At 48.6% G+C, this 24,485-nt stretch overlaps 1 protein-coding gene across 4 annotated transcripts; it reads left to right on the top strand.

Moving 5' to 3' along the window:
• The first annotated feature begins 7 nt into the window (after window positions 1-7).
• Window positions 8-24,006, top strand: LOC102966994 (cyclin dependent kinase 2 interacting protein). 4 transcript variants are annotated; one of them, XR_006219115.1, is made up of 6 exons: window positions 6,848-7,344; window positions 11,226-11,394; window positions 12,407-12,536; window positions 19,276-19,405; window positions 20,856-21,311; window positions 23,968-24,006. XR_006219115.1 is itself a non-coding variant. In XM_042990616.1 (5 exons), exons 1-5 carry the CDS (start codon window positions 86-88, stop codon window positions 21,056-21,058), a joined length of 639 nt encoding a protein of 212 aa, XP_042846550.1. In that variant the 5' UTR covers window positions 8-85; the 3' UTR covers window positions 21,059-21,327. The 4 variants fall into 4 exon arrangements, 3 of the variants coding, with proteins under 3 accessions (XP_042846550.1, XP_042846549.1, XP_042846548.1); XM_042990616.1 differs by lacking the exons at window positions 6,848-7,344; window positions 23,968-24,006 and adding an exon at window positions 8-92 and having other exon boundaries at window positions 20,856-21,327; XM_042990614.1 differs by lacking the exon at window positions 23,968-24,006 and having other exon boundaries at window positions 20,856-21,327.
• Window positions 24,007-24,485: the final 479 nt, after the last annotated feature.

Here is a 24,485-nt window from a genome sequence, read left to right as displayed (position 1 = left end):
GCCGAGCGCGGCGGAAGAGACGTCGGCGCGCTTCCGGCGGGCGTGGGCGGGGCTTCGGGCTCCTTCCCGGGATATCTGCGGACGCATGGCAGGTGCGTGCGACGGGCCAGCTCCCCGGGGCAGGGAGGGTGTGAGAGTCACGGCTTGGCCCGCGTCCTGGGCCGGAGGCTGGGAGCTTCCCGGCTTGAATGGGGGTCCCTGCCTTGGCCCAGCCCAGCCCGCTGGCCCCGCGCAGGCTCCGCGGTCGGCCCGGGAGCCCGTCAGTTTTGCTGAGCCTCAGTTTTGTCACGCGTGGAAATACTTGATGTATGCAAAGGAGTGTCGGCTGATTCAGATACCAAATTGTGATTGTCATTATAAACTAGAATTAGCGGAGCACATTGGGTGTCAAGCCTTGCGTGCCCAGCTGCTCCCAAAACCTTCCCCTGAATTCCCTTCAGGATTACCGGTCACAGAGCTTTTTTGCTCATAATAAAAGCTGTCATTCAGCGAGTGCTCACCATGTGCCAAGTCGTGTCTTTAGTGCTTTATGGGGGTCAGCTCATTTGAGCCTTACAGCGATCCCATGTAGTAATGTGAACAGATTGGGAGCTGAGGCCCTGGAGGGATAAGTGAGGCAGCCACTGTGCTTTATCTCACTCTGCTCTGTGCTGTGACTCTGATTACTGGTCTCTTTACCCACTAGCCTGAGTTTCTTGAAGTTAGAACTTTGTCTTAGGTTCCTAAATCTGTGCTGGTGTGGAGCAGAGAATGAATCAGATGTCCTCACCCTCAAAGAGTCCCTACTGGAGAAGGGTAACCCTTAGCAGATTATAGTACAGGTGGTAAAAACTATTTCCCCATTTAACACAGGCTGTTCAGCACCTACTATGTGCCAGGGTTCTGAGAGGGAACAAGACGCAGTCACTATCCAGTGTGCTTACAGTCTAGCAGGGAACATAGACATCACACAAGCAAATATACCACACTAGTGAGTGCCGGTGATAACGAAGAATAGGTTGTTTTCAGACATCTAGTGCAATGACTCCTGGAGGCAACCCAACCTGGGGGATCCAGGAAGATTTCTTTGTGGAAGGAGGGACTTTCTGGAAACCTAAATCAGATCATGTCACTTTCCTACTCCAAGTTTATTGTTTACTTTCCACTGACTTGGAATACATCTAAACTCTATCTTGGTCTGTAAGGTTCCAGTTGCTTGACTGCCCCCTCACCTACCAGCCCCCCCACGCCATTCCATTCTAGGTGATGTGGGGTGATCAAGTACAATAGTCAAGAAAGAATCTTGAGATGTTGTATGGTGCAATTGTAAGTTTATGTAAGTAACATGGGGTCAGGACCCCGGGGCGGAAAGGGCTGCACTTTTTGCTGTATGAAGCTGGTAGTTGGTCAAGGGGGAGGAGACATGGAGGGAGTGTTTTGTCCTAAGTGTTTCTTTGAATTTCTACTCATAAAACTGCTTCCACAAGATTTCTCTGGCGTTTCTTACTCAGTTTGATACTGTCGGTGAGATTTACAGGCAGTCATGAGATGCTTTAAGAAGGTAGCAGCCAGCACATATTGGATCCTTGATGAACTATCCTTGTTGGTTAGCCTTCTGGGCTGAAGGTGAACATTTTTCTGCTTCCATTTCTCATCATAGCCACACTGCTCTTTCTCAATTTTTCAGACTCACCAGGCTCATTCTCACATAGGACCCTTGCTATTGACCTCTCATCATTCAGATCCCAGCCTAAATGACACCTCTTCAAGGGCTCACCCTAACACAAGACCCCATTTTCTTTTACTTTTTTTTTTTTAAGTTTATTTATTTATTTTGAGAGAGTGAGAGAGAATAAGCAGGGAAGGGGCAGAGAGAAGGAGAGACATGATCCCAAGCAGGATCCGTGCCATCAGTGTGGCCGATGTGGGGCTCAGACTCACAAACTGTGAGATCAGGAGCCAAGATCAAGAGGCAGTTGCTTAACTGACTGGGCCACCCAAACACCACCAATTCCCCATTTTCTTTTCCATATGACACTCACCATGGTCTAAATTGATCATGGTCAGCTAGTTGTCTATTATCCACTTCCTGCTTGGAAAGTAAGTTCCATGAAAATAGTCCTGGTAGGTCTCATTCAGTCACTTCATCCCCCATGTTTGGCATATTGTTGGTACTCACTAATGTTGGTTAGTCATATAAGTAAAGAATAAAAGAAAAACCAGTATGATATTTAAGTAAGCAGAGGATTGGGGCGTCTGTGTGGCTCAGTCGGTTCAGTGTCCAACTCTTGATCTCAGCGCAGGTCATGATCTCACAGTTCGTGAGATCAAACCCCACATTGGGCTCCACACTGGGCATGGAGCCTGCTTCAGATTCTCTCTCTCCCTCTCTCTCTCTCAAAAAAAAAAAAAAAAAAGAAGAAGAAAGAAAGAAAGAAAATTAAATAAGCAGAGCCTTCGGGATACTAAGCCAAGGGTATGGGGACACACACAGACAGGAAAAATATTCTAGGTCAACGTCAGAACTTGTACAGAGCTAGCACTGAGGCATAGAGAGCAAGCAGGAAGAAGCTGGAGAAGTGGTAGACAGGACTTGCGTAACAGGCTGTGCTATTGTGGTTTATAATAAGTAAATATTTGGTCTTTGTCCTGTTCTTGGCACAGAGCTAAAACCCTTGGCATCACCGAAAGTGTGAGAGTGATGTCTTTTGTCATGTTAATGCCGTGACTTTTGGAAAGCCCCTAGGTGGCCTTTGGTTGGGGGCTGCTTGCCCCAGCCCACCCCTGTGATCTGGTCTTGTGATTAAAAGGTTGGAACTTTCAGGCCCCTCTCTCTCCCCTACCCACCCCGTAGGGAAGAGGGTCAACACCCAATGATTTAATCAGCCATGCCTATGTAATGAAGCCTCCATAACAGCCCAAAAGGATGGGATTGGGGGCAACTCCAGGTTGGTGAACATGAGTACTGTGCTTGGAGAGCATGGAAACTTTCCACATACCTTGCCCTATTCATCTCTTCCATCTGGCTATTTCTTTCTTTTTTTCTTTTTTTTTAATGTTTATTTACTTTTGAGAGAGAGAGACAGAGCAGGAGTGGAGGGGGAGAGCAGAGAGAGAGGGAGATACAGAATCCCGAAGCAGGCTCCAGGCTCTGAGCTGTCAACACAGAGCCTGATGCCCGAACCCACAAACTGAGTCAAAGTCGGCTACTTAACCAATTGAGCCACCCAGGCGCCCCTCATCTGACTATTTCTGATGGAAGAAAATATAGGTATAAATTTGCCCTTCAACTAAGACCATAAATGTGTCACCTTTAAACAAAGCAAAGAGCAATTTTATTTAAGTTAAAAAAAAAAAAGAATTTAGTCAGCCATAGCAAAGGAATTACAGTTTGGGACAGGCCAGCTATGGTGAACTATAGGCAAGTTCAAAGAGACAAAGGGAAGGTCAGCTTTCATTAGGTTTTAGGAGGAAATTGAGGAGAGTTGTTGTAAACCAAAGTTTATAGGACAACAAGAGTTGGCAGTTGTAGTCGTTTCTGCACCGTGGTTTCGCTCTTGGCTACAGGCAGTGGTTAGTGCATTATTGCTAGGGCAGGGAGGGATCTTCCTTCCTTTTCTTAAAAGCAGGAGACAAATTTCCTATGTGAAATATGCCCTCCCTTGTTGAGATCATTCTTATCTTCCTTGTTCCTGCTGGTTGTGCAGGCTGCAGCAAGTGGTGCCCCCTCTCCAGGGCTTCCTGACCCCATTTTAAATGAGGTTTCCTGGGGTATCTGAGTGGCTCAGTCAGTAGAGCATATGTCTCTTGATCTAGGGGTCATGGGTTCAAACCCCCACATTGGGTGTAGACCTTACTTTCAAAAAAAGAATCTTATCACTAAATGAGGTTTCCTTTATTTTCACACTTCCCCCTTTTGATCAAGATCTTTGTTCAGTAGCATCACTTATCGAGAATCAGGTTTTCTTAGATGCCTGGATGGTTCCGTCAGTTAAACATCCAACTCCTTTTTTTTTAAATTGTCTTTTATTTTTTTAATTTATTTAAAAAAAAATTTTTTAATGTTTATTTATCATTGAGAGACAAAGAGAGAGCATGAGCATGCGAGGGGCAGAGAGAGGGGTAGACACAGAATCTGAAGCAGGTTCCAGGCTCTGAGCTGTCGGCACAGAGCCCGACGCGGGGCTCAAACTCACAAACCGTGAGATCATGACCGAAGCCCAAGTCGGAGGCCTAACCGACTGAGCCACCCAGGTGCCCCTTTAATTTATTTTTTAATATTTATTTTTGAGACAGAAAGAGTGCAAGTGGAGGAGGGGCAGAGAGAGGGAGACACAGAAATCTGAAGCAGGCTTCAGGCTCTGAGCTGTCAGTATAGAGCCTGATGTGGGGCCCGAACCACCCAACTGTGAGATCATGACCTGAGCCGAAGTCAGGGTACCCAACCAACTGAGCCACTCAGGCACCCCTAAACATCCAATTCTTTTTTTTTTTTCTTTTTTAATTTTTTTTTTTAACGTTTATTTTTGAGACAGAGAGAGACAGAGCATGAACGGGGGAGGGGCAGAGAGAGAGGGAGACACAGAATCAGAAACAGGCTCCAGGCTCTGAGCCATCTGCCCAGAGCCTGACGCGGGGCTCGAACTCACATACCGCGAGATCGTGACCTGAGCCGAAGTCGGACGCTCAACCGACTGAGCCACCCAGGCACCCCAAACATCCAATTCTTGATTTCAGCTCAGGTCATGATCCCAGGGTTGTGGGATCCAGCCCCAAGTAGGGCTCTGTGCTGAGCCTAGAGCCTGCTTAAGATTCTCTCTCTCTTCCTCTGCCCCTACCCTACTCTTGAACACACACTCTCTCTTTCAAAAATAAATAAATAAATTTTAAAAAATAAAAATAAAATAAAATGACTATTGGCAGTGCCTTTGGCCAACGTGGTTAGAGGGCCTGTACAGATTTTGCCAATTACATGTTTATGATGCCAGTTCAACTAGCCCTGTGGATTGAGAGTGGTAAGCATAGTGAAAGTGTTGTAAAACCAGCCGAATAGCACAGACTGGTCGCATCACCCAACCAGTGAAATGAGATCCTTAGTCACTATGAAGTTCAAGGGTGGGTCTCCAGGTAAGGATGATCTTTTCTTATAGAATTTTAGCTGCTGGGGTGCCTGGGTGGCTCAGTCAGTTAAGCATCTGACTTCGGCTCAGGTCATGATCCCATGGCTCATGGGTTCGAGCCCCGCGTCGGGCTCCGTGCTGACATCTCGGAGCCTGGAGCCTGGTTCGGATTCTGTGTCTCCGTCTCTCTCTGCTCCTTTCCCGCCTGTGCTCTCTCTCTAAATAAATAAATATTTTTTTTTAAAAAAGAATTTTAACTGCCGAAGAGGCAGTATGCTGCCTACAAGGAAAAGCCTCAGTCCAGTAAGAAAACATACAACCCGTGGCTAAAACATTTGTATCCTTGAGAAGGGGGGGGGGGGGGGGGGAGGAAGCTGAATAAAATCCACTTGCCAAACCTCAGGTGGTCCCTTGGGCGATTAAAATGCCCAGGGGCGGTGTGGACAGGTTGTCCAGCATTGCAATTTGGTGCAGGTGGGACGAGCAGAGCAGGTGCTTTATGGCCTTATTACCTTGCCCATAGTATTGATTTACAGAGGTCATTTTATCAGTGCAGCAATGGCTGCATGCACAGCGGTCGGTAATGGGAATTTTAGAGTCTCTGGCAAGACTGGATTGCTGTTTGGCCCAAAGTCTAGTTTGCACAGGGATGGCAACAGGGGTCCCGGGACTGTCTCCTCACTGGCCTGAGCCAAAAGGGTGGTGATAGGAATGGCTCTGTGGCAAGGGGCAGAGCCTGGTGCCACATGGCCTGTTGGCCGGAACGCCCTGTGGAGTCGATGGTGGTCCCCGTGTTGGGGGTGAGTACCCCAAGGGAATTCCCTTCCTTTTCATATATAAATGGAAAAAAGGGAAGTGGATAATTCGGATGTCCAAGAGCAGGATGTTTATTGGGGTTTCTTTTAAGGTATTAAAAGCTAAGTCATCCTGGGGTGCCTGGGTGGCTCAGTCAGTTAAGCGTCAGACTTCAGCTCAGGTCATGATCTCGCAGTTCGTGAGTTCGAGCCCCACGTTGGGCTCTGTGCTGCCAGCTCAGAGCCTGAAGCCTGCTTCGGATTCTGTGTCTCCGTCTCTCTCTGACCCTTCCCCACTTGCATTCTTTCTCTCTCTCTCTCTCTCTCTCTCTCTCTCTCTCAAAAATAAATAACATTTAAAAAAGCCAAGTCATCCTAACCTTCCCAAATAATGGGGTCAGGGATCCAGTTCTAATAATAGCCAGCCAACCTGAGAAAACCCCATTAACACGCTTAGTTTTAGGTTTTGGGAAGCTCAGAATGCAGTGAAGGCTACCTAAATCCAAATGTGGACCTTGTTTCAACTTCAGGTGCCCTAAATATTGAACCTGGGTTTGAACTAACTGCAATTTTCCCTTTAAGACTGCATGTTCTTTTAAGGCTAAAGGTTTCAACAGGTGGATGCTGTCCTCCTGTGGGGAGGCTTGGGAAAAGGCGGAGGAAGCACGTCCCGTAGATATCGTCACCAGACGGCGCCTCCAGAAAACCTCGTGTCATCTAAGTCCGCTCTCGGGGTTCGTGAAGAACCCTGGGTCGTGACTGTCCTGGTGTCCTGCTGTCCCACCCAGGCGAAGCAGAGAGATTGGCTGGCCTTATCCACAGACATGCTGAAGAAGGTGCTCTGTAAACTGGTCACCGTGAAAAATTTGCTTTCGGTAGGGATAGAGGCTAATAAGAGTGTGGGGATTAGGACAAGAGGGTGGTGAGGGAGGTCAGTGTTATTTATGGCTTGGGGTTCTTGGACAGACCTCCCTCCTCAGCCACTGGGTCTTCTTACAGGTAAAATAGGGGTGTCGCCGGCCCTACTACAGGGGATAATGAGACCCCGAGCCTCCCGATGTTCCGTTAGCATCTAAGTGCCCTCAGAGTGTCTTTGTTTACAGCGCATCCGTTAATTCCGGGGAGAGGCTCTGAGGGGTCTGTTGGGATCTTAATGGGAGGCGAGCTGTGGATCCTGCCGGGAGCAGTGGAGGATTTTGCCCATACGGAGGGCGGTGGTTGGTCCAGGAGGATCATACGGTTGGTGTCCTCGGAATCGGCTCCAGTGCGGTCGGCGACTGAGCAAATAAAAGATGTTGAAGGGTCACGGGATTCACCAGCTTGGCTGTTTTGGTTGCCGCTGTCGGATTCTAGAATTACTTCCCCCTTCCGGGAGAAAGAAATCCCAGCGTCCTTCTCTACGAAATTTGGGCCCGGTGACTGTACAGAGGCCGAGAAACTAAGGAGACAAGGTGGGCAGCTCTTAGAGGGCCTGGGCAAGAGAGACCAGGTTCAGAGACGGGACCCTTTCGAGGTTTCCTAGAGACCCTCCCCTCCCACTTGAAGGGTGTTAGCACTCCGAGGCGGGGGCTGCTTGCCAGTAGCGGGGTTGAGCACTGAGTGTAGCTCTCGTGTCCGTAAGGGCAGAGAGACCCTCATTCCCAAGGATCTGGAAAGGCTGGTCAGAGGGTGGAAGGCGGCTGGAGCTCTTAAATGTCCAGCGGTCTTTTTCCAATGGCCTGGCTTTTTACAATATCGGTAAAGATCGGGACGCTTTTAGTTTTGCTTAGGGGCCTCCATTTGTCGGAGTTGAAAATTACGGACCACACGGTTCTTCCTTTTCGTTGAATCACCCAGGGTGCAGGCGAGCCGGCTGGCTACTTTAACTGGGCCTGCAGTGGACAAGCTTCCCATTCCGTCCCGGCCCTCTTAACTAGAAAGGGAAGATCCCAGCTCGGCCCATTAATGAACACAGAGTTAAAAACTGCCCAAGTGGATTCAATGTTTAAAGGAAGACCAGAATTTTCTTTAAAAACAATTTGGAGCCAGCTATTATAATCCTCCATAGATAGGTTCATTGGGCTTTTGGATATAAGCCTGAATCTTACCGTATTCAGCAGTTTTGGGGAAAGTCCTAGGAATTAACTCGGAAAGTCATTTAGCAACCGCAGGAGCTCAATCATATAGCAAGGCCAGGGATAGTACCCCATCTGTGCTTCTAGACTCTTCTCTGTGTAGCTGGGGCACAGAGGTGCACGAACACCTGCCTCCAGGGCTTGACCGCTCCCTGCGAGGTTCGACCGCTCCCTGCCGACAAAATCCAAAGACCCGAGAAAGGAGTGGTGAGGACACAAGACAGGAGTGTATTTCTCGGCAAAGCCAATGCCGGGAAGACAGCAGTCTAATGTCTCAAAGACTGTCTCCCAAGTGCTGAAAATACTTGCAGGTTTATATAAGGAAAGTGTGGGGCAGGGGTCGGTGGGTGTGAGCAGGTGGGCAGTGAAGGTCAGGTCAGTCATTGTCGTGGGGTCAGTCATGAGGGGTCTTGCTGGCTTGGGGCAATCCTCATTGCTTGAGGGACAAGTTCTGGTTCCCATCGCCGGGTACTTTGTCAGCTGGCTCTTTTGCCTGAGTTAAGAGATAAGCTGGAAAGAATTTAATCATTTAGGAAGTAAAAGACTGAAGTCAGATTGGAGGTAATCCTCATTCATCAGGATTATCCCAATCAGCAGTGTTCATCCAGGGCTCGGACTGGCCCTCAACAAGTGTGTGAAATCGTTGATACGAATCTGAGAAACTGGGTTGATAACTTTGAATAACCGTATTAAATAACTCAGCAAATCTATGAGGATCTGCGAGGATTGTCGGCAAATCTGAGATTCCCAAATCTCACTTTGAGAGAGTCTTTTTTATTTTTTCGTAGAGAGAGAAGAGAGAGAGGGAACACGAGCAGGGGAGAGCAGCAGAGGGGGGGAGAGAGAGAGAGAATCTTAAGCAGGCTCCACGCTCAGCACCGGGCCCAACGTGGGGCTTGATCCCATGACCCTGGGATTGTGACCTGAGCTGAAATCAAGAGTTGGATGCTCAACCAACTGAGCCACCAGGCGCCCAAGAAAGTCTTTGACTATGGGTCGTAATTCAGCTTTTGTCCAGGGAACATGAGAAATTGGGAGTTTAGCATTTGGATCCTCAGAGGGTCTGACTTTCATGGGCAGGTTTTAGTAAGTTTGGGAGAGGAAGAAATGGGGAGAGGTCCAGAGAGAAAGGGAGGAGGTTCAGACAGAGGATTGAATGAGGAAGTGGAGGGTATAAAGGAGGGGGGGCCACGTTGGAGGGAAAGAGGAAGGTGGCTGTTGGCTTTGTGTAAGATGGCCATCGTGTGCTCTGACACTAAGAGGCCTCAGAAGACTTTTGCCTTCTTTCAATTGTTTGTTCCACTTGGTTAATTTGGGATTGGTATTTTATAAAGAGGCGACTTGAGAGTCCTGAATATGTTTATAAGCTTTCAGGTACTCATTAAAACAGCATCCCTCGTAGGCTGCTTAATCTTAGACTGAGAGCTTTCTAATTAGGTTCTGAGAAAAGTTGGGGAGATCAAGAGGTCGCCATCATGGCCGTTGAAGCTTTAACTTCTCATGGGGCGCCTGGGTGGCTCATCTGGTTAAGTGCCTGACTCTTGATCTCAGCTCGGGTCTTGATCTCAGGGTTATGAGCTCAAGCCCCGCATTGGGCCTCATGCTGGGCATGAAGCCTACTTAAAAAAAAAAAATAGTACCCAGCGTGATGAGCACCGAGTGATGTGTGGAATTGTTCAGTCATTATCTTGTACACCTCCAACTAATACAGCACTGTTAATATATTTGAGAATAAATAAGGGGCGCCTGGGTGTCTCAGTCGGTTAAGCATCCGACTTTAGCTCAGGTCCTGATCTCGCAGTTCGTGAGTTTGAGCCCCACGTTGGGCTCTATGCTGACAGCTCAGAGCCCGGAACCTGCTTTGGATTCTGTGTCTCCCTCTCTCTTTGCCCCTCCCCTGCTCATGCTCTCTCTCTCAAAAATTAAAATAAACACTAAAAAAAATTAAATTAAATTAAATTAAATTAATGAATAAGCCCACGAAGAGGGAAGAGCTTTAAACATAAGATCAGCTGGGGTCCCACAGGGAGGACCCTTCTGAGAGAATGTAGAGAATCAAGATCCCATTACTCAAAATCTGAGGTTTGGAAAATGAGCGAGTACTTTAAACAGATCCCGAATTAAGTGGAATGCTCCACCAAAGGGAGGGACTCAAAATCTGAGAGACTCTGAAGGGGTTAGCACAAGGGCGCCCTGCAGATGCCTCCCTGCAGCCTGAGGGTGATCATCCCCTGGGGTCATCTCCTTTGGCCCCCAGTGTAACCACAAAGCAATGTTAACTTTAAACAGAGCAAAGAATCACTTTTTGTTAAAAAAAAAAAAGAGAAAGGAAAGGAATTGCAATTCAGGACAAGCAAGCTATGGTGAATAGTGGGCAAGTCAGAAGACACACAGGGAAGATCAGGTTGCTTTTTTTTTTTTTAATTTTTTTGAATCATTAAAAAAATTTTTTTTAATGTTTATTTTTGAGAGAGACGGAGCATGAGTTGGGGAGGGGCAGAAAGAGAGGGAAACACAGAATTCGAAGCAGGATCCAGGCTCCAAGCTGTCAGCACAGAGCCGGATGCGGGGCTCGAACCCACGAGCTGTGAGATCATGACCTGAGTGGAAGTCTCTTGCTTAACCAACTGAGCCACCCAGGCGCCCCTTAATTTTTTTTTTTATGTTTATTTTTGAGAGAGAGAGAGAGACAGAGCATGAGGAGGGGAGGGGCAGAGAGAGAGGGAGACACAGAATCTGAAGCAGGCTCCAGTCTCCGAGCTGTCAGCACAGACCCCACACAGGACTCAAACCCTCAGGCCATGAGATCATGACCTGAGCCAAAGTCGGATGCTTACCCGCCTGAGCCCCCCAGGCGCCCCGGAAAGGTCAGCTTTAATTAGGTTTTAGGGGGAAGTGGGGGAGTGTGGAACACAAGTTCCTTGGAGAAAAACACGTGTTTGAGGTTCTCATCGGCTGCAAGTGGTGTGGTTGGTGCACTGTTGCTGGAACGGGGAGGGATCTTTCTCTCGAAAGCAGGTAATGAGATTCCTATGCGGAAAATACCCTCCCTCGTCATAATAATTCTTACCTTCCTTCTTCCTGCTGGCTGGCCTGCAGCTAGTCATGTACGCACGACAGCTCGCCTTTCAGGGCCTCCCGACCCCGTTTTAAATGAGGTTCATTTTATTTCTTTTCACAAATTTCATGATAATTATGTTCCTTTTACTCCCCATCAGGAAATGCTCTTGGAAGTATAACGCCCAGAAAACCTGTCTTATCTGTCAGTGCAAGAAAAATTAAGGACAATGCAGCTGATTGGCATAACTTGATCCTGAAATGGGAAAACCTCAATGACACAGGTTTTGCTACTGCAAATAATATTGCCAACCTGAAAATCAGTTTATGGTAAGTGCATCCAGAGCTCCTCATGCTCTAAGTGCTTCACCCTGAGACTTTTTTTTTTTTTATGTCTATTTTATTTTGAGAGACAGTGTATGCACGCACAAGTTGGGGGAGGAGCAGGGGGAGAGAGAGAGAGAGAGAGAGAGAGAGAGAGAGAGAGAGAGAATCCCAAGCAGGCTCTGCACTGTCAGCATGGAGCCCACCGTGGGGCTCGAACCCGCAAACTATGAGATCATGACCTGAGCTGAAATCAAAAGTTGGACACCTAACTGACGGAGCCACCCAGGCACCCCCTTAGCAATTCCTTTAAAAAAGACAGGAGTCATGAAAAAAAAACGCTGGCAGTTACCACTTCTGACTGGGAGATTAGTTTCATTATTCTCTCCTACATGTATATTTTTTATTTCTCAGAGTTAGGATTCTCTGTTCCTCTGTCATCATCCACAGACCAGAGTTGAGAGTCTCTGGGCCCGGCCTGTCCCTCTGGCTCTCGCCAGTCCCCGGCGCACGTCATGCGCCCTGGCCCTCCGCTGCCTTCCCCCCTCTTCCTGCCGAGGCCCACTCAGCAAGAACCAGTGGTTCACCTTCCTGCATAAGGCGCTCTCTGATATTGTCTCTTCTAGTTTTATGTTTAGTTTTTTCCTGGAAGTGTGGTGACCCCACGAGCTAATTTCATGCCCCATAGGCCACAGTATTCAGTTTACCAAACGATCTCCAGACAGCGAACTCTGGGAAAATGGTCATGTCTCTTTTGTCCGTGTACATCGAGCACGGACTCCCCTAGGCCAAGCGTACCACGGGGCTGCATTCAGCCGACTTACTCCGGTGCAAAACTGGCGGACGTGTTCCTCGTGGACAACAGTGATAAGTAAACATATGTCACAATGACACGAAATAACACCTGTACCAAATGCCTGACACAGTTGCATGGATATAGCACTTTTTGGGTTTGCCGTAATGAGATGAGGTGCCTTTCAGAGAGTACCGTGTTCCCCCTCTTTTCCATCTTGTCCAGGAGTGAGGACAAGACAGAGTTACAGAGCAGCAGCCCGGCTTGCGGGGAAAATGTGGGAAGGACGCTTCCGGAATATAGCAAGGAGCTAGAGATGCTGTGTGAGGAGCTGCAGACCACCTTCAACGCTTTGGTGAGATCCAGAACCCCTGACCACCTGTGCTCACAGTCCCCGAATCCCAGGGGTGTCTCTCGGAAGGTGTGGACGCTGTGGGAGATGCTCTCCTCTAGACACTTGCTTTTTCCTCCTCAGCCTTCTCCATTGGTGTCTTCTTCTTCCTGCCCCCTAAATCTCGACGCTCCCCAAGATGCTGTCCTAGACCTTCATTCTTTCAGCCCTGTGTGATGTCCTCTGGCTCCTTTGCCTGAGTTAGGAGATAAACTGGAAAGAAGAACATAATTGTTCAGAAAGTATAGACTGGGGTCAGAATGGAGGTAGTTGAGGTCTGTCAGCATGGCCGTGTGCCAATAAAACTTTATTTATGGACACTGAAACTTTAATATATCCTTTTCATGTATCATAGAATATTCTTTTTACATTTTATTTCAACCGTTTAAAACTATAAAACCCATTCTTAGCTCTTGGACCATACGAAAGTAGGGTGTGGGCTGGATTTGGCCCGTGAGCCCTAGTTTAACACATGAGAAATGCTCTTTAATGTCTGTTTAATGAATTAATGACTGAGTTCCCGTGCCCACCATACCTGCCCCCAAATGTACACAGCTCCCATCTCCATACTGGAACTGGAGTAACTAGAACTTACCTATGAACATAGAAAATCGTTATGTCTGAACCTTATTTGATGGAGGTGTTTCTGATATGTAACATGATTCCTTGCCTGTTAAACAGGAATATGTGGGATATAATTGTCTTTCCTTGAGATACCGCTTGTTCAGATTTAGGGTTCCAACTCTTATAAAGCTATCCGTTTAGAAGAATTTCTCAGGAAAGAAACACTACCCTCTCAAATATCAAATCAATTGCAAGATGCGTTATGGTTTCAGAAGCAGTGAAATGAGAAAATAATGGTAAGTTGAGGACACTTTGGTAAGGTGGTCTTTTCTTTGTGATTGAAATCAGTACTGTCTTTGGGATATTTAGGATGCTTATGGGGCTACATAGCAAACAGTCTCCTAAAGGATTCGGTTTTTGTAACTGTCCTGTTTGCCTTCTCTTCGCCCTGGGGTGGTGCTGTGGTGAGAAGCAGATAACCAGACAGGCGTCAGCGACTTGGCGTTGACCCCCCGCTCACAGGAAGGCGGGAGGATAAGGGCTGTGGGCTCTGTGAGATCTGCTTTCTTCACCGTATCCGCGCTGTGTCTCTGGCAGATGAGGTCTCGACGCAGCTCCAGGGCCAGTGGGGAATTAACACAGGCAGAATGAGCCATCGAAACCTAAAAGTAGTAAGTTATGCAAAACTGCCCACTTATTTTGTTTGTTTTTTCCCAAATTAACCCATTTGATCATGGCAAATATTTTTGCTGGAACAAAAAAGCAGGCGCACATATTGTCCCTGAAAGAGAAGGAACCGGGTGGCTGAGTTCTGGTGTTGAAATCATTTCAACAGCCAACGAGCTAGACGTGTAATGCTTGGTTAGGTGCACTTCAGCCGGATGGCCTCTGGTCTGTCGTTTCGATGCACCCCCACCTCGCTCCATAGCCTCCTCGTCCCTCATTCCCTTCTGGTATGAAGATGTCACAGGATCTCAAAGCTATGTTAGAATGAGAAACACTTCCAACACTTACTAATGTGATTTTTATAAAGTGTAAAATAATCTGAAAGGATTTTGTTTTTAAATGCCACTTGGGTCTTGTTAGCGCACATTCTCATTTAGAACTGTATCCAGAGGCACATTAGGAAAAAGTTTGGGAAAGGGAGGGTGTGATTGGTTTTGTTTATCTGTCCTTGGTATTCCCCATTCTTCTTCTTTTTTTTTTTTATGTTAATTTTTATTTTTGAGAGACAGAGCGTGAGCGGGGGAGGGGCAGGGAGAGAGGGAGACACAGAATCCGAAGCAGGCTCCAGGCTCTGAGCTTTCAGCACAGAGCCCGACGCGGGGCTCGAACTCGGGAACCACAAGATCATGACCTGAGCCAAAGTCGGCTGCTCAACCGACTGAGCCACCCAGGCACACTTGGTTCTCTGCATTCTTAAGGGGCAGGCTGGTGCCCCGGGACCCCTTCTTCAGCCCCACTCACCTGCACTGAGGAGACACTGGGAAGACATTAGCAGGGAGAGTTAAGGTCCAGAAAACCCAGCCAGCAGGCTCGATGGACGGAGCAGCAGCAGATGAGACGTGGAGAGCCTTGCCCTTGGTCCCCGGGACCTGCGGCACAGGTCCGAGTGAAAGTAGCCGCTGGGTTATAGGTGAGCGCATGTGCGTGGTCAGCCCAGTTCCCAAGATCTTCAGATGAAGGCTGGGCTGTGTCTGTGACAGCCAGGAAAATGATGGGCCCACCCATCCACGTGGACCGAGAGACCGTGGATGCGTGTTCAGAGCGTCCTGATGGGGATCTGAGCGGCGCGGGCCTTGTCAGACAGGGGTCATTGGAGGAATTGGGAGTTTTCACCCACAAAAGGAGGAACCCGTAGACTAAACAGCTGCCATGAAAGCCAGAAGCCACCCCAAGGGAAGGAAGCCGTACGCTGGTTTCCTGAGGCCTCTAAGGGGACCGGGGAGACCCCCCTGGGATTGGCAGAAGCTTTGGCTCCCACCAGAGAACAATATGGCGAGTCCTGTCCAGGGCTGGGGGTGCTGTGTCCCATCACTGGAAATGAGCCCCTAAAAGGCTGTGTGATTACAAAGGCCATGGAGGAATTAACCCCTGGGTGGAACTAGATCCGCGTACACACGTTTCCTCCATTCTTATGTCCACCTCACAGTTTGTATTAATCCCATGCTCTTTAGTTACTTAACATTTGCTTATAATACAATCAAAATCATGTTAAAAAAACATTAGCTGAATATGGCTTCCCCATCAAAGTCTTTGAGCCTGGGGCTTACCTTCTTTTTCCTAAAAAAGGAAGGATTATTTCCATAGAAGGCAAGTGTGAGTGACGGGGAGGGTCACACTGGCCCAAGCCAGTCACCAGAACAGGAAGACAGGCCTCGTAGTGCAGGGTCATGAATGCCACAGCTGGGCGAGTGGCCTTGGGAAGAGGTCGGTCCCTGGTCTTTATGGTCTCCCCAAGCCACAGTGTCCTGAGACAGTGAATTTATTCTATATGTTTTTTATTAACACTTTATCTTTTAGGACAGTTTCAGATTTACAGACAGGTTGAGCAGATAGTAGGGAGAGTTCCCGTAAATGATCCCCTGCCTGCACCCTGTTTCATACATTACTGTCCTGCGTTTCACAAATTTCATTTGTATGCTACCTACGTTATAATCCACGAGCCAGGATTGAACGTTGTTAGTCAATGAAGGCTGTAGTCTGTTCACATTTCTTTTGTTTTTTCCCTAACGTTCTCTTTCCATCCTGGGAGCCCTTCCCGGACGCCACAGTAAATGGAGTCATCATGTCTCTTTAGACTCCTCTTGGCTGTGACAGTCTCACAGACTTCCCTGTTTTTTATTATTTTTTTAAGTTTATTTATTTTGAGAGAGAGAGAGAGCACAAGCCGGGGGAAGGGCAGAGAGAGAGGGAAAGAGAGAGAATCCCAAGCAGGCTCTGCACTGTCAGCCCAGAACCCGATGCAGGGCCCAAACTCACGAATTGTAAGATCGTGACCTGAGCTGAGATCAAGAGTGAGATGCTCAACGGATTGAGCCAGCCAGGCTCCCCTTCCCTTGGTTTTTATAACATTGACAGTTTTGAGGAGTACTGGTCAGGTGTGTTACAGCTGGACTTCAGTTAGAATCCGTCTGATGTCTTTCTCACGGTTTGATTGGGGTTGTGGGTTCTTTGGAAGAAACCGCAGAGATGAGGTCCTGTTCTCATCGCATCCTGTCAAGGGCATGGACTGTGACCATGACACAGCACGATGGGCGTTGACCTTGATCAGCTGTCTGGGGTGTGGTCAGGTTTCTCCTCTGTAAAACTAAGTCCTCCCTCCCCTCCCCCCGCCCTCCACAATGTCCTCTCTAGAAGGAAGTCACTGCAGCCCACGCTCGAGGAATGAGAAGTTCTGCCTCACCTCCTCAAGGGTGGAGCATGTGCATGGATTATGTGGGCATTGGAGAGTTGTCTGTTGTCCCCCACCTGCTAATTACTGGATCACTTGTTTCTGGCAGTGTGGACATTTGCTTTCCACTTGGGGCTGTAGCACGGAAGCACCGCTTTCCTTTGTGCCTTGAGTTGTTCCTGCTTTGGCCACCAGGGGTTCAGTTGGCTCCTGTGTCCCTTTGACATGCTTCCATCGTTGTGAGTTTTCGGTTTTGGTCTTTTTGAACACTTCCTTACTCTCCAGCCTTCCAGGAGGTTCTGGGCCCATCTCATGTATTTCCTGCCTCAGTCCCAGGATCAGCCATTTCTCCAAGGAGCCCTGGTGCCTCCTACTGGAGGAACCAAGACCGGGGCGCTGGCGTCAGGCACTGAAATTCTCTGCTCCAGTGAATTTATTCTAGTTTGAAGTGGTTTGGAAATAAGTTCTCATTCTGTGTCCAAAAGCAAAAAGTTGGCGTCATAAGGGTGATAATGTTATTTTTCCTGTTCTCCTCCAGCTTTTTAGAATGCTTTCCCAGACTCGGCTTTTAAGTGTCTTTAAGGAATCTGACCTCGGTGGGAGACTTTGAGGCACCCCTTGCCCTAAGCTGGATGAACATTCTGGAGTTTGGTCTGTGGGAGGAGGTGGACTGAGGTGGAGCTGGGGGGGGGGGTGGGCCGCCACTCATGCCCTGGAGGCTCAGGGCTGCCCACTGCACATCTCCCTTGACTCTGTCAATGACCAAGCTGAGCGTGGGCACCGCCGACCTAGCATCAGACCCCCAGGATTGTCCGCTCTCCTGATCATGTATAAGCTTTTCTTTGAATTGGGTGGCAACAGGGAGCTGCTGAAGGACACAGAGACCACGGGATGGCATGTCAGGAGACGGGGGGGCGTGGCTTGAGGTGCTGGCTTTGACCTTCTCCAGTTCAGCAACCCTGAGAATTGTCCCTTCTGTAATGCAGAAGTGCTGAGTCCTACCTCTTGGGGTTGGGCCAGGTGAAATATCGAACCTCAAAAGATTGGGGAAAGGAGTGCAGTCCTTTAAAAACTAACGGTAGCAGAGCTCGGTGCACATCACTTCGGGTGTGACTGGAGGGCAGCTGAAGGGCCAGTGCAAGGAATTACGATTTTGATGATTTATGTATCTGTTCGTATTTATGCGCGTACATAAAGATAAGTGTACGTAGGAATTAGAAATGTGGTCTTAAATCTGAAGTCTTAGTTACTTCGCCCCTTTACCTAACAGACCCTTCTATAGCCCCAACTAGGTGCTTCACACACACTAACTTAGTCCTCCTAACCGCCACGTGAAAGCAGGCACTTCGTCAGAGCGCTCTGTGCTGGCTCAGCTGAGCAGTGGTGACGGGCCCGTGTCCTCGGCCACTGCCCTGCACATGACGCGGTGAGGGAGCTGCCCGCAGAGCCCCTCCACCCCACCCCGAGGCACCATCAATGTCAAGTCCTCCCCATTTCCTTCCTGTGTGAAGCGTGCAGCGCTGTGATGATGATTTTATAAGCAAGGAAACAGCCTCGAGCTTTCAGTATACTCAAAGGCAGTTAATAAAAGTCAGAAATATGGGAATGCAAGCTGGTGCAGCCACTCTGGAAAACAGTATGGAGGTTCCTCAAAAAACTAAAAATAGAACTGCCCTACGACCCAGCAATGGCACTACTAGGCATTTATCCACGGGATACGGGTGTGCTGTTTCGAAGGGACACACGCACCCCCATGTTTATAGCAGCCCTATCGACAATAGCCAAAGTATGGAAAGAGCCCAAATGTCCATCGACGGATGAATGGATAAAAAAGATGTGGTGTGTGTGTGTGTGTGTGTATATATATATATATATATATACATACACAGTGGAGTATTACTCGGCAATCAAAAAGAATGAAATCTTGCCATTTGCAACTATGTGGATGGAACTAGAGGGTATGATGCTAAGCGAAATTAATCAGAGAAAGACAAATATCATATGAGTTCACTCATATGAGGACTTTAAGACACAGAACAGATGAACATAAGGGAAGGGAAGCAAAAATAATATAAAAACAGGGAGGGGGACAAAACAGAAGAGACTCATAAATATGGAGAACAAACTGAGGGTTACAGGAGGGGTTGTGGGAGAGGTTGTGGGAGGGGGGATGGGCTAAATGGGTCAGGGGCACTAAGGAATCTACTTCTGAAATCGTTGCACTAGATGCTAATTAATTGGGATGTAAATTTTTAAAAATAAAAAATAAAATTTTAAAAAAATCACAAAAGTGACCTTAAAAAAAAAAATTTCAAAATGACCCCTAAAAAAATTAACTGATTAATTAAATAAAATAAATAAATAAAAGTCAGAAATAAACTCATTTACTGCCTTTTGTCCTCTCAGCCCATAAAGGCAGAGCCTGACTTGAGATTCCTCCAGGTCTTTGGTGCAAAAACATTCGTGCCTTCAGAAATCTCGGTGAAGTGGGACACAGCAAGCTGTCTCTTTCCGGCACCAGAAACCCAGGGTTTATTTTGAAGTCGTCCAACTGAATGAAATCGTAGCAACTGTCTACCTCCATATCTCTCCCTGGAAATTTGCTGCACGTGGAGTTTCCAGTGTTGAGTTATTGGACTTTGGGTCTCACCAGACTTACACTTCTTAGCTTGGAAATCTTATGGAATCGGAGACTAGAGCAGATTTCAAATAATGTTCTCATATTCCCAATTAATATCTTTTCAGGCCAAAATACAGACGAAAATGGAAAAGCTGTCTTCAACTACCAAGGGAATTTGTGAACTAGAAAACTACCATTATGGACACGAGAGGCAGCGCCCCCCACTGTTTCACACGTGGCCCACAGCCCAGTTTTGTAAGTAGTTCTTTCTGAGTTGATTCTCAGGAGTAGAAATTAGGAGAGTATCTGTGTTATTTATTTTTTTAACATTTATTTTTGAGAGACACAGAGTGTGAGCGGGGGAACGGGCAGAGAGGGGGAGACACAGAATCCGAAGCAGGATCCAGGCTCCGAGCTGTCAGCACAGAACCCGACGTGAGGCTAGAACTCGGGACTGGCGAGATCATGACCTCGGCCGAAGTCAGACGCCCAACCAACTGAGCCACCCAGGCACCCTGAGAGTATCTGTGTTATTTCAATCTGGTACTTGAAGAAGCTGACAGGCTTTGAAATTCAATTCGAGAGTATTCGTTGTAAGGGAAGGAGGTTGGGGGCATCTTAAAATGGGCTTCTTGGCTCTAATAATCAGCAAAGAATGTTAAACATAATTAGAGACACATGAAGCCAGTTACCCTTATTAGCCCCTTAAAGCCAATGGGTCGAGGCACTCAGCTGGCTCAGTCAGAGCATGAGACACTTTGATCTTGGAGTCGTGAGATCAAGCTCCATGTTGGGCATAGAGATTACTTAATAAAAAAAATAACCTCAACAACAACAACAACAACAACAAAATGGGTAGAATCAATTCCACCTCCTCTGCAGGGGCAGAATTTTCTTCCTTTTGAAGAAAGAAAGAGCTTTTTGGGTTTTGTTTTAAGTTAAAACGTAAGTTGAGGGGCACCTGGGTAGCTCAGTTAATTGAACGTCCAACTGTTGATTTCAGCTCAGGTCATGATCTCATGCTTTGACACATTGAGCCCCGTGTCAGACTCTGTGCAGGCAGCATGGAGCCTGCTTAGGATTCTCTCTCCCTCCCTCCCTCCCTTCCTCACTGCCCCTCCTATGCTTGTGCGTGCTCCCTCTCTCTCTCTCTCTCTCTCTCTCTCAAAAATGAATAAACTTAAAATAAAATAAAAGATAAATTGAGGTCAGCTCAGCCAGCCCCATGGAAGAAAAGTAGTGGGAGCATGGAATCCATTACTTAAAAAAGTTCCATGAGATCACGATTACCTTTAGCTTTGTTAGTTCAAAACAAGGGCCTAGCCATGTGATGCCGATCTGAGACCTCACTTTCAAATGAGGAAGAAAAGGGTAAAACCATTGACCTGTGATGTGTTACTGGAATATTACCAGTTTGAGGTGAACCTCCTGTTCATAATCCTCGCAGGAAGTGAAGAGTTGAGCAGAAAAGGTTATACTTGTTAATTTCATGAACCTTCTCGTGCTATCTGATCCTGCTAGTCTGCCCGAGCCAGAGTGATAAATACCCACAGGTTCCTTCTTTATCTCGGGGCTCCTGCTGAGGCTGGCGTTCGAGGAGGAGCTTTCCAGAGCAGTGCCTCCCCCACCCCCACCCCCACCCCCACCCCGGGCAGGAGCACTGCCTCGCGTTTCTGCTTCTAAAGGAGACAGACGTTGGTTTCAGATGAGGTTTCCCGCAAGCTGTCCGACATGTACCGGAAGGAGCTCCTCCTGAAACGCACCATCACCGAAGAGCTTGCGCACGCCGCGGACCGCGACCTCACCCTGAGCTACTTGTCTATGTGGCTGCACCAGCCCTACGTGGAGACCGACAGCAGGCTGCTTCTGGAAAGCATGCTGCTCGAGACGGGGCACCGAGCGCTGTGACCTGCCAACACGGCCCGGCCCGAGCCTCCGGGCTCCGGGCCCCTGGCCGCTTCTGTGGCCGCCACGGCGGACGGTCTTTCACGGGAGGCCCCGTGCTGCGCCCCGGGAGCGTGCCCTGTGCGGTGCTGTGGCCGCCCGGCGACCTCAGGGTCTCCAGGTTGGACCATCTCTGCGGCTCCCGGTGGCCTCTCCAGACACGCTCAACGCGTGCCTACTGTGAATCTGGCACCCGAGAGGATTCTCCAGGAAATAAGTGAGTTCCTCAACAAGACGATTGAGTGATCTTGTTTTTGTAACTTAGGTGTATTTCATATACCATTTAGATAGAAAACCCCTGGTTTAGTATTCTTACTTGGTACCTCTCTGGGTTACTTAAATTTTTATGACGCTGCATTCGTTTTGTAATTACAACCAATGTTTAGAACACCATAGAGGTGGGGCGCCTGGGTGGCTCAGTCGGTTAAACGTCTGACTTCGGCTCAGGTCATGATCTAGCGGTCTGCGAGTTCGAGCCCCACATCGGGCTCTATGCTGACAGCTCAGAGCCTGGAGCCCGCTTCTAGTTCTGCGTCTCCTTCTGGCCCTGACCCTCCCCTACTCACACTCTGTCTCTGTCTCTCTCTCTCTCTCTCTCTCTCTCTCTCTCTCTCAAAAATAAACATTTTAAAAAGCCAGTTTTAGAATACCATAGAATTAACTGAGACGGCATCAGCAAAACTACCTACAAAAAAAGTTGCCTGAAAAATAAAACAAAACGCATTGCCTGTGTTTGCATACTGAGGATGTGACAGGCCACTCGGTTCCTTGGGCACAAGTTCTAGAGTCTAACATTACAACATTTGCAACCAAATACGGGAGGCTCCATCCTACCATCTGCTTCCCAGAAACAAATGGAAGAAGCTTCACGCTACGGCGTGGATGTGACACATGATCTGGGGTGTATCCTCATCTGACTGATGCCCCCACGCCCCAGAAACAAGTGCTTCCCAGGGACAGAGAAAATACTGGGGACAGGGACTTAGTTTGGGAGAAAGTGGGGCTACCTGGCTGTGCAGACTGACACATCAAGAGCGTTGAAAGGCAACGTTTCTGGGGTGCCCCGGGGGGCTCGGTCGGCTAAGCCTCTGACTTGGCTTCAGGTCATGATCTCGTGTTTCGTGGGTTCGAGCCCTGCATCGGGCTCCCCCTCGTCGGGCTCTGTGCTGACAGCTCGGAGCCTGGAGCCTCCTTCAGATTCTGTGTCTCCCTCTCTCTCTCTGCCCCTCCCCCACTCGCTCTCTCAAAATAAATAAACTTTTAAAAATAAATAAGTAAAAAATAAGAAATAGCAAAAAAAAAAAAAAAAAAAAAAAGCCACCAAGCAAATGAAAAAACCCAAGGCAGTTCTCTCTAGGGAAAATGAAAGCTGCCGGCAAAGTCCGTGTCATCCTAGCACGTCACCAGACTCAGCAGTGAGCGGCATCTATCCTTCAACGTAAGCATTGAATTCTGACTGAACACTTGTGACATACAGACACTAGTGGGGGGGAGGTGGGGAGGCGTGCGAGCCCTGTCCCGTGTCTCACAAGGAAATAGCCCATGGATACCATCTACCGCGAATAAATCAAGAAAGCGGAGAGAGACGTAATTTAGACACACGGAGGGGAATCACCAGAAAGGAGAAGGTGCTGGTCTTGGCTGAAGGGGCAGAGGGCTGAGGCCGGGCCAGCAGTGCTTGGCACGGGCCTTCCGGTAGCTTCTGGCATTTCAAGCTACGTGCTTACTATTCCCCAGATGAAAATAGACATTCTTCTTTGAAATGTAGACCTCAGAGGACATCGAGGTCCGGCTCGCCCTCGGCCCCTCTTCTGATTCAACGCTCCCCACTCCCCCCACTCCCATGACCCCTGGGGAGGCCGAGGCAGAAGAGCCTGACTGGGGTGGGGGGTGGGGGTGGGGGAGGTGGCTGTAGGGCCCTCGTGCCGTCCAGGGAACAGAGAAAAAGGACTTTCCTTCATTGCATTTAGTAGTGACAACAGTTGAACAGGAACTTGTAGGAGTTAAGTGCTGAAAACACGTCCTCACTGAGGGTCCACACCAGCCCCCCGGGGGAGTCGCTTGGGTGGTATCTGTCCCTGAGTCTGTGATCTGACACCTCTTCACTCCTGCCCCTAATCTGAGCCTCTCGAGTTGTAAGTACTGTGTATGCAGAAGAAAATTCTTTACGAGAAAAGAAAATGTCCATTTGTTTTCTATGTAATAAAGTTATGTCTGCTGAGGTGGCGCTGTGATGTAGAAGCTGTTTTACACATCTGCCTGCTCGGGGACCTCGTGAGCGCTGCCCTGGCGGGTACAGCACAGGTATCCCAGAGCAAAGGCCTGTCGGCCCCTCAATGGAGCACGACCAGCAGGTCAAATTAATGTCAAATTAATGAGCATCCTGGGGGACCTGGGAGGCTCAGGTCATGACCTCGAGGTCCATGGGTTCGAGCCCCGCATCAGGCTCGCTGCTGACAGCACAGAGCCTGCTTCAGATCCTCGGTCTCCCTCTCTCTCTCTGCCTCCCCCCTCCCCCACTGCCCGGTTTTCTCTCTCAAAATAAATAAACTTAAAAAAAAATTAATGAGCATACTGCCAGGGCCCCCTGTGTTTCCAGCTCTGTTCAGCAGAATGAGGATGTTTAACTCCATTAGTTAAATTTACTAATGTAAATTACTAACTCCATTAGTAAAATTTACTAATTTACTATCCACTTATAGAAGCACATCCACAATGGTGAAAGTAAGATGCGCTGGGATGTTCCGTAATATCCTATAAATTGAAAGTAAATTTGTATTTAAAGGGCCTGGGTCCAGACCACGGACCACGGGGCCAGGTTGGACTCAGTCTGTTGCATTAGGTGCCTGACGAGGGTTCTGAACGATCCCCAGGCAGGAGGCTCGGTCCTCACTCCAGGGCCCCAGGACGGGACTCGCTCTGGGCTCCTGAGAAACGCTCGAGGCCGTGGGACGTACCGTGGCTTGCTCGTTGCTGGCTGCTGTGTCCTGGGACACCGCCCTTCTGCTCTGTCGAACTGGCTCTGAAATCAAGTGAGAAGACAGGAAGATGGCCGGGGACGAGGCCCGCGCTTGCACAGCAGGGCCCGGGGGTGGGGGATAGCCCGGATCCCCGGCACTGCCTGCTCGGGGTCCCTCCTGACAGTCTCCCTGGGGGAGAGGACACCTGTGCCGTCTGAAGGTGGACAAATCACCTTCCTTTTTCGCTCCGCCTAACGAAGCCAAGGAAAACATTCAAAAGAGAAGAGACCTTAACAGGTGACTTTGTGAGCGAGACCCCAGAGGACTGGGGCTCTGACCTCAGCTGCCCCCTGCGGTGGGCCCCTCATGCATTAAGTACAAGCAGAAACGATTTTCTTTCCTACTTCCCGGGGGTGGGGGCAGGATGGCGA

Source organism: Panthera tigris, chromosome B3, assembly GCF_018350195.1.
Source record: "Panthera tigris isolate Pti1 chromosome B3, P.tigris_Pti1_mat1.1, whole genome shotgun sequence".
NCBI lineage: Eukaryota > Metazoa > Chordata > Mammalia > Carnivora > Felidae > Panthera > Panthera tigris.
This window is presented reverse-complemented; position numbering and strand designations above follow the sequence as displayed.

Bases quoted from the DNA above. Each gene is read 5' to 3' on its own strand.
- LOC102966994 (XM_042990614.1), top strand. From the start codon at position 7,047: ATGGGAGGCGAGCTGTGGATCCTGCCGGGAGCAGTGGAGGATTTTGCC. The intron at 11,395-12,406 runs GTAAGTGCATCC...CATCTTGTCCAG, and splicing joins AACCTGAAAATCAGTTTATG to GAGTGAGGACAAGACAGAGT. The intron at 19,406-20,855 runs GTAAGTAGTTCT...CGTTGGTTTCAG, and splicing joins GTGGCCCACAGCCCAGTTTT to ATGAGGTTTCCCGCAAGCTG.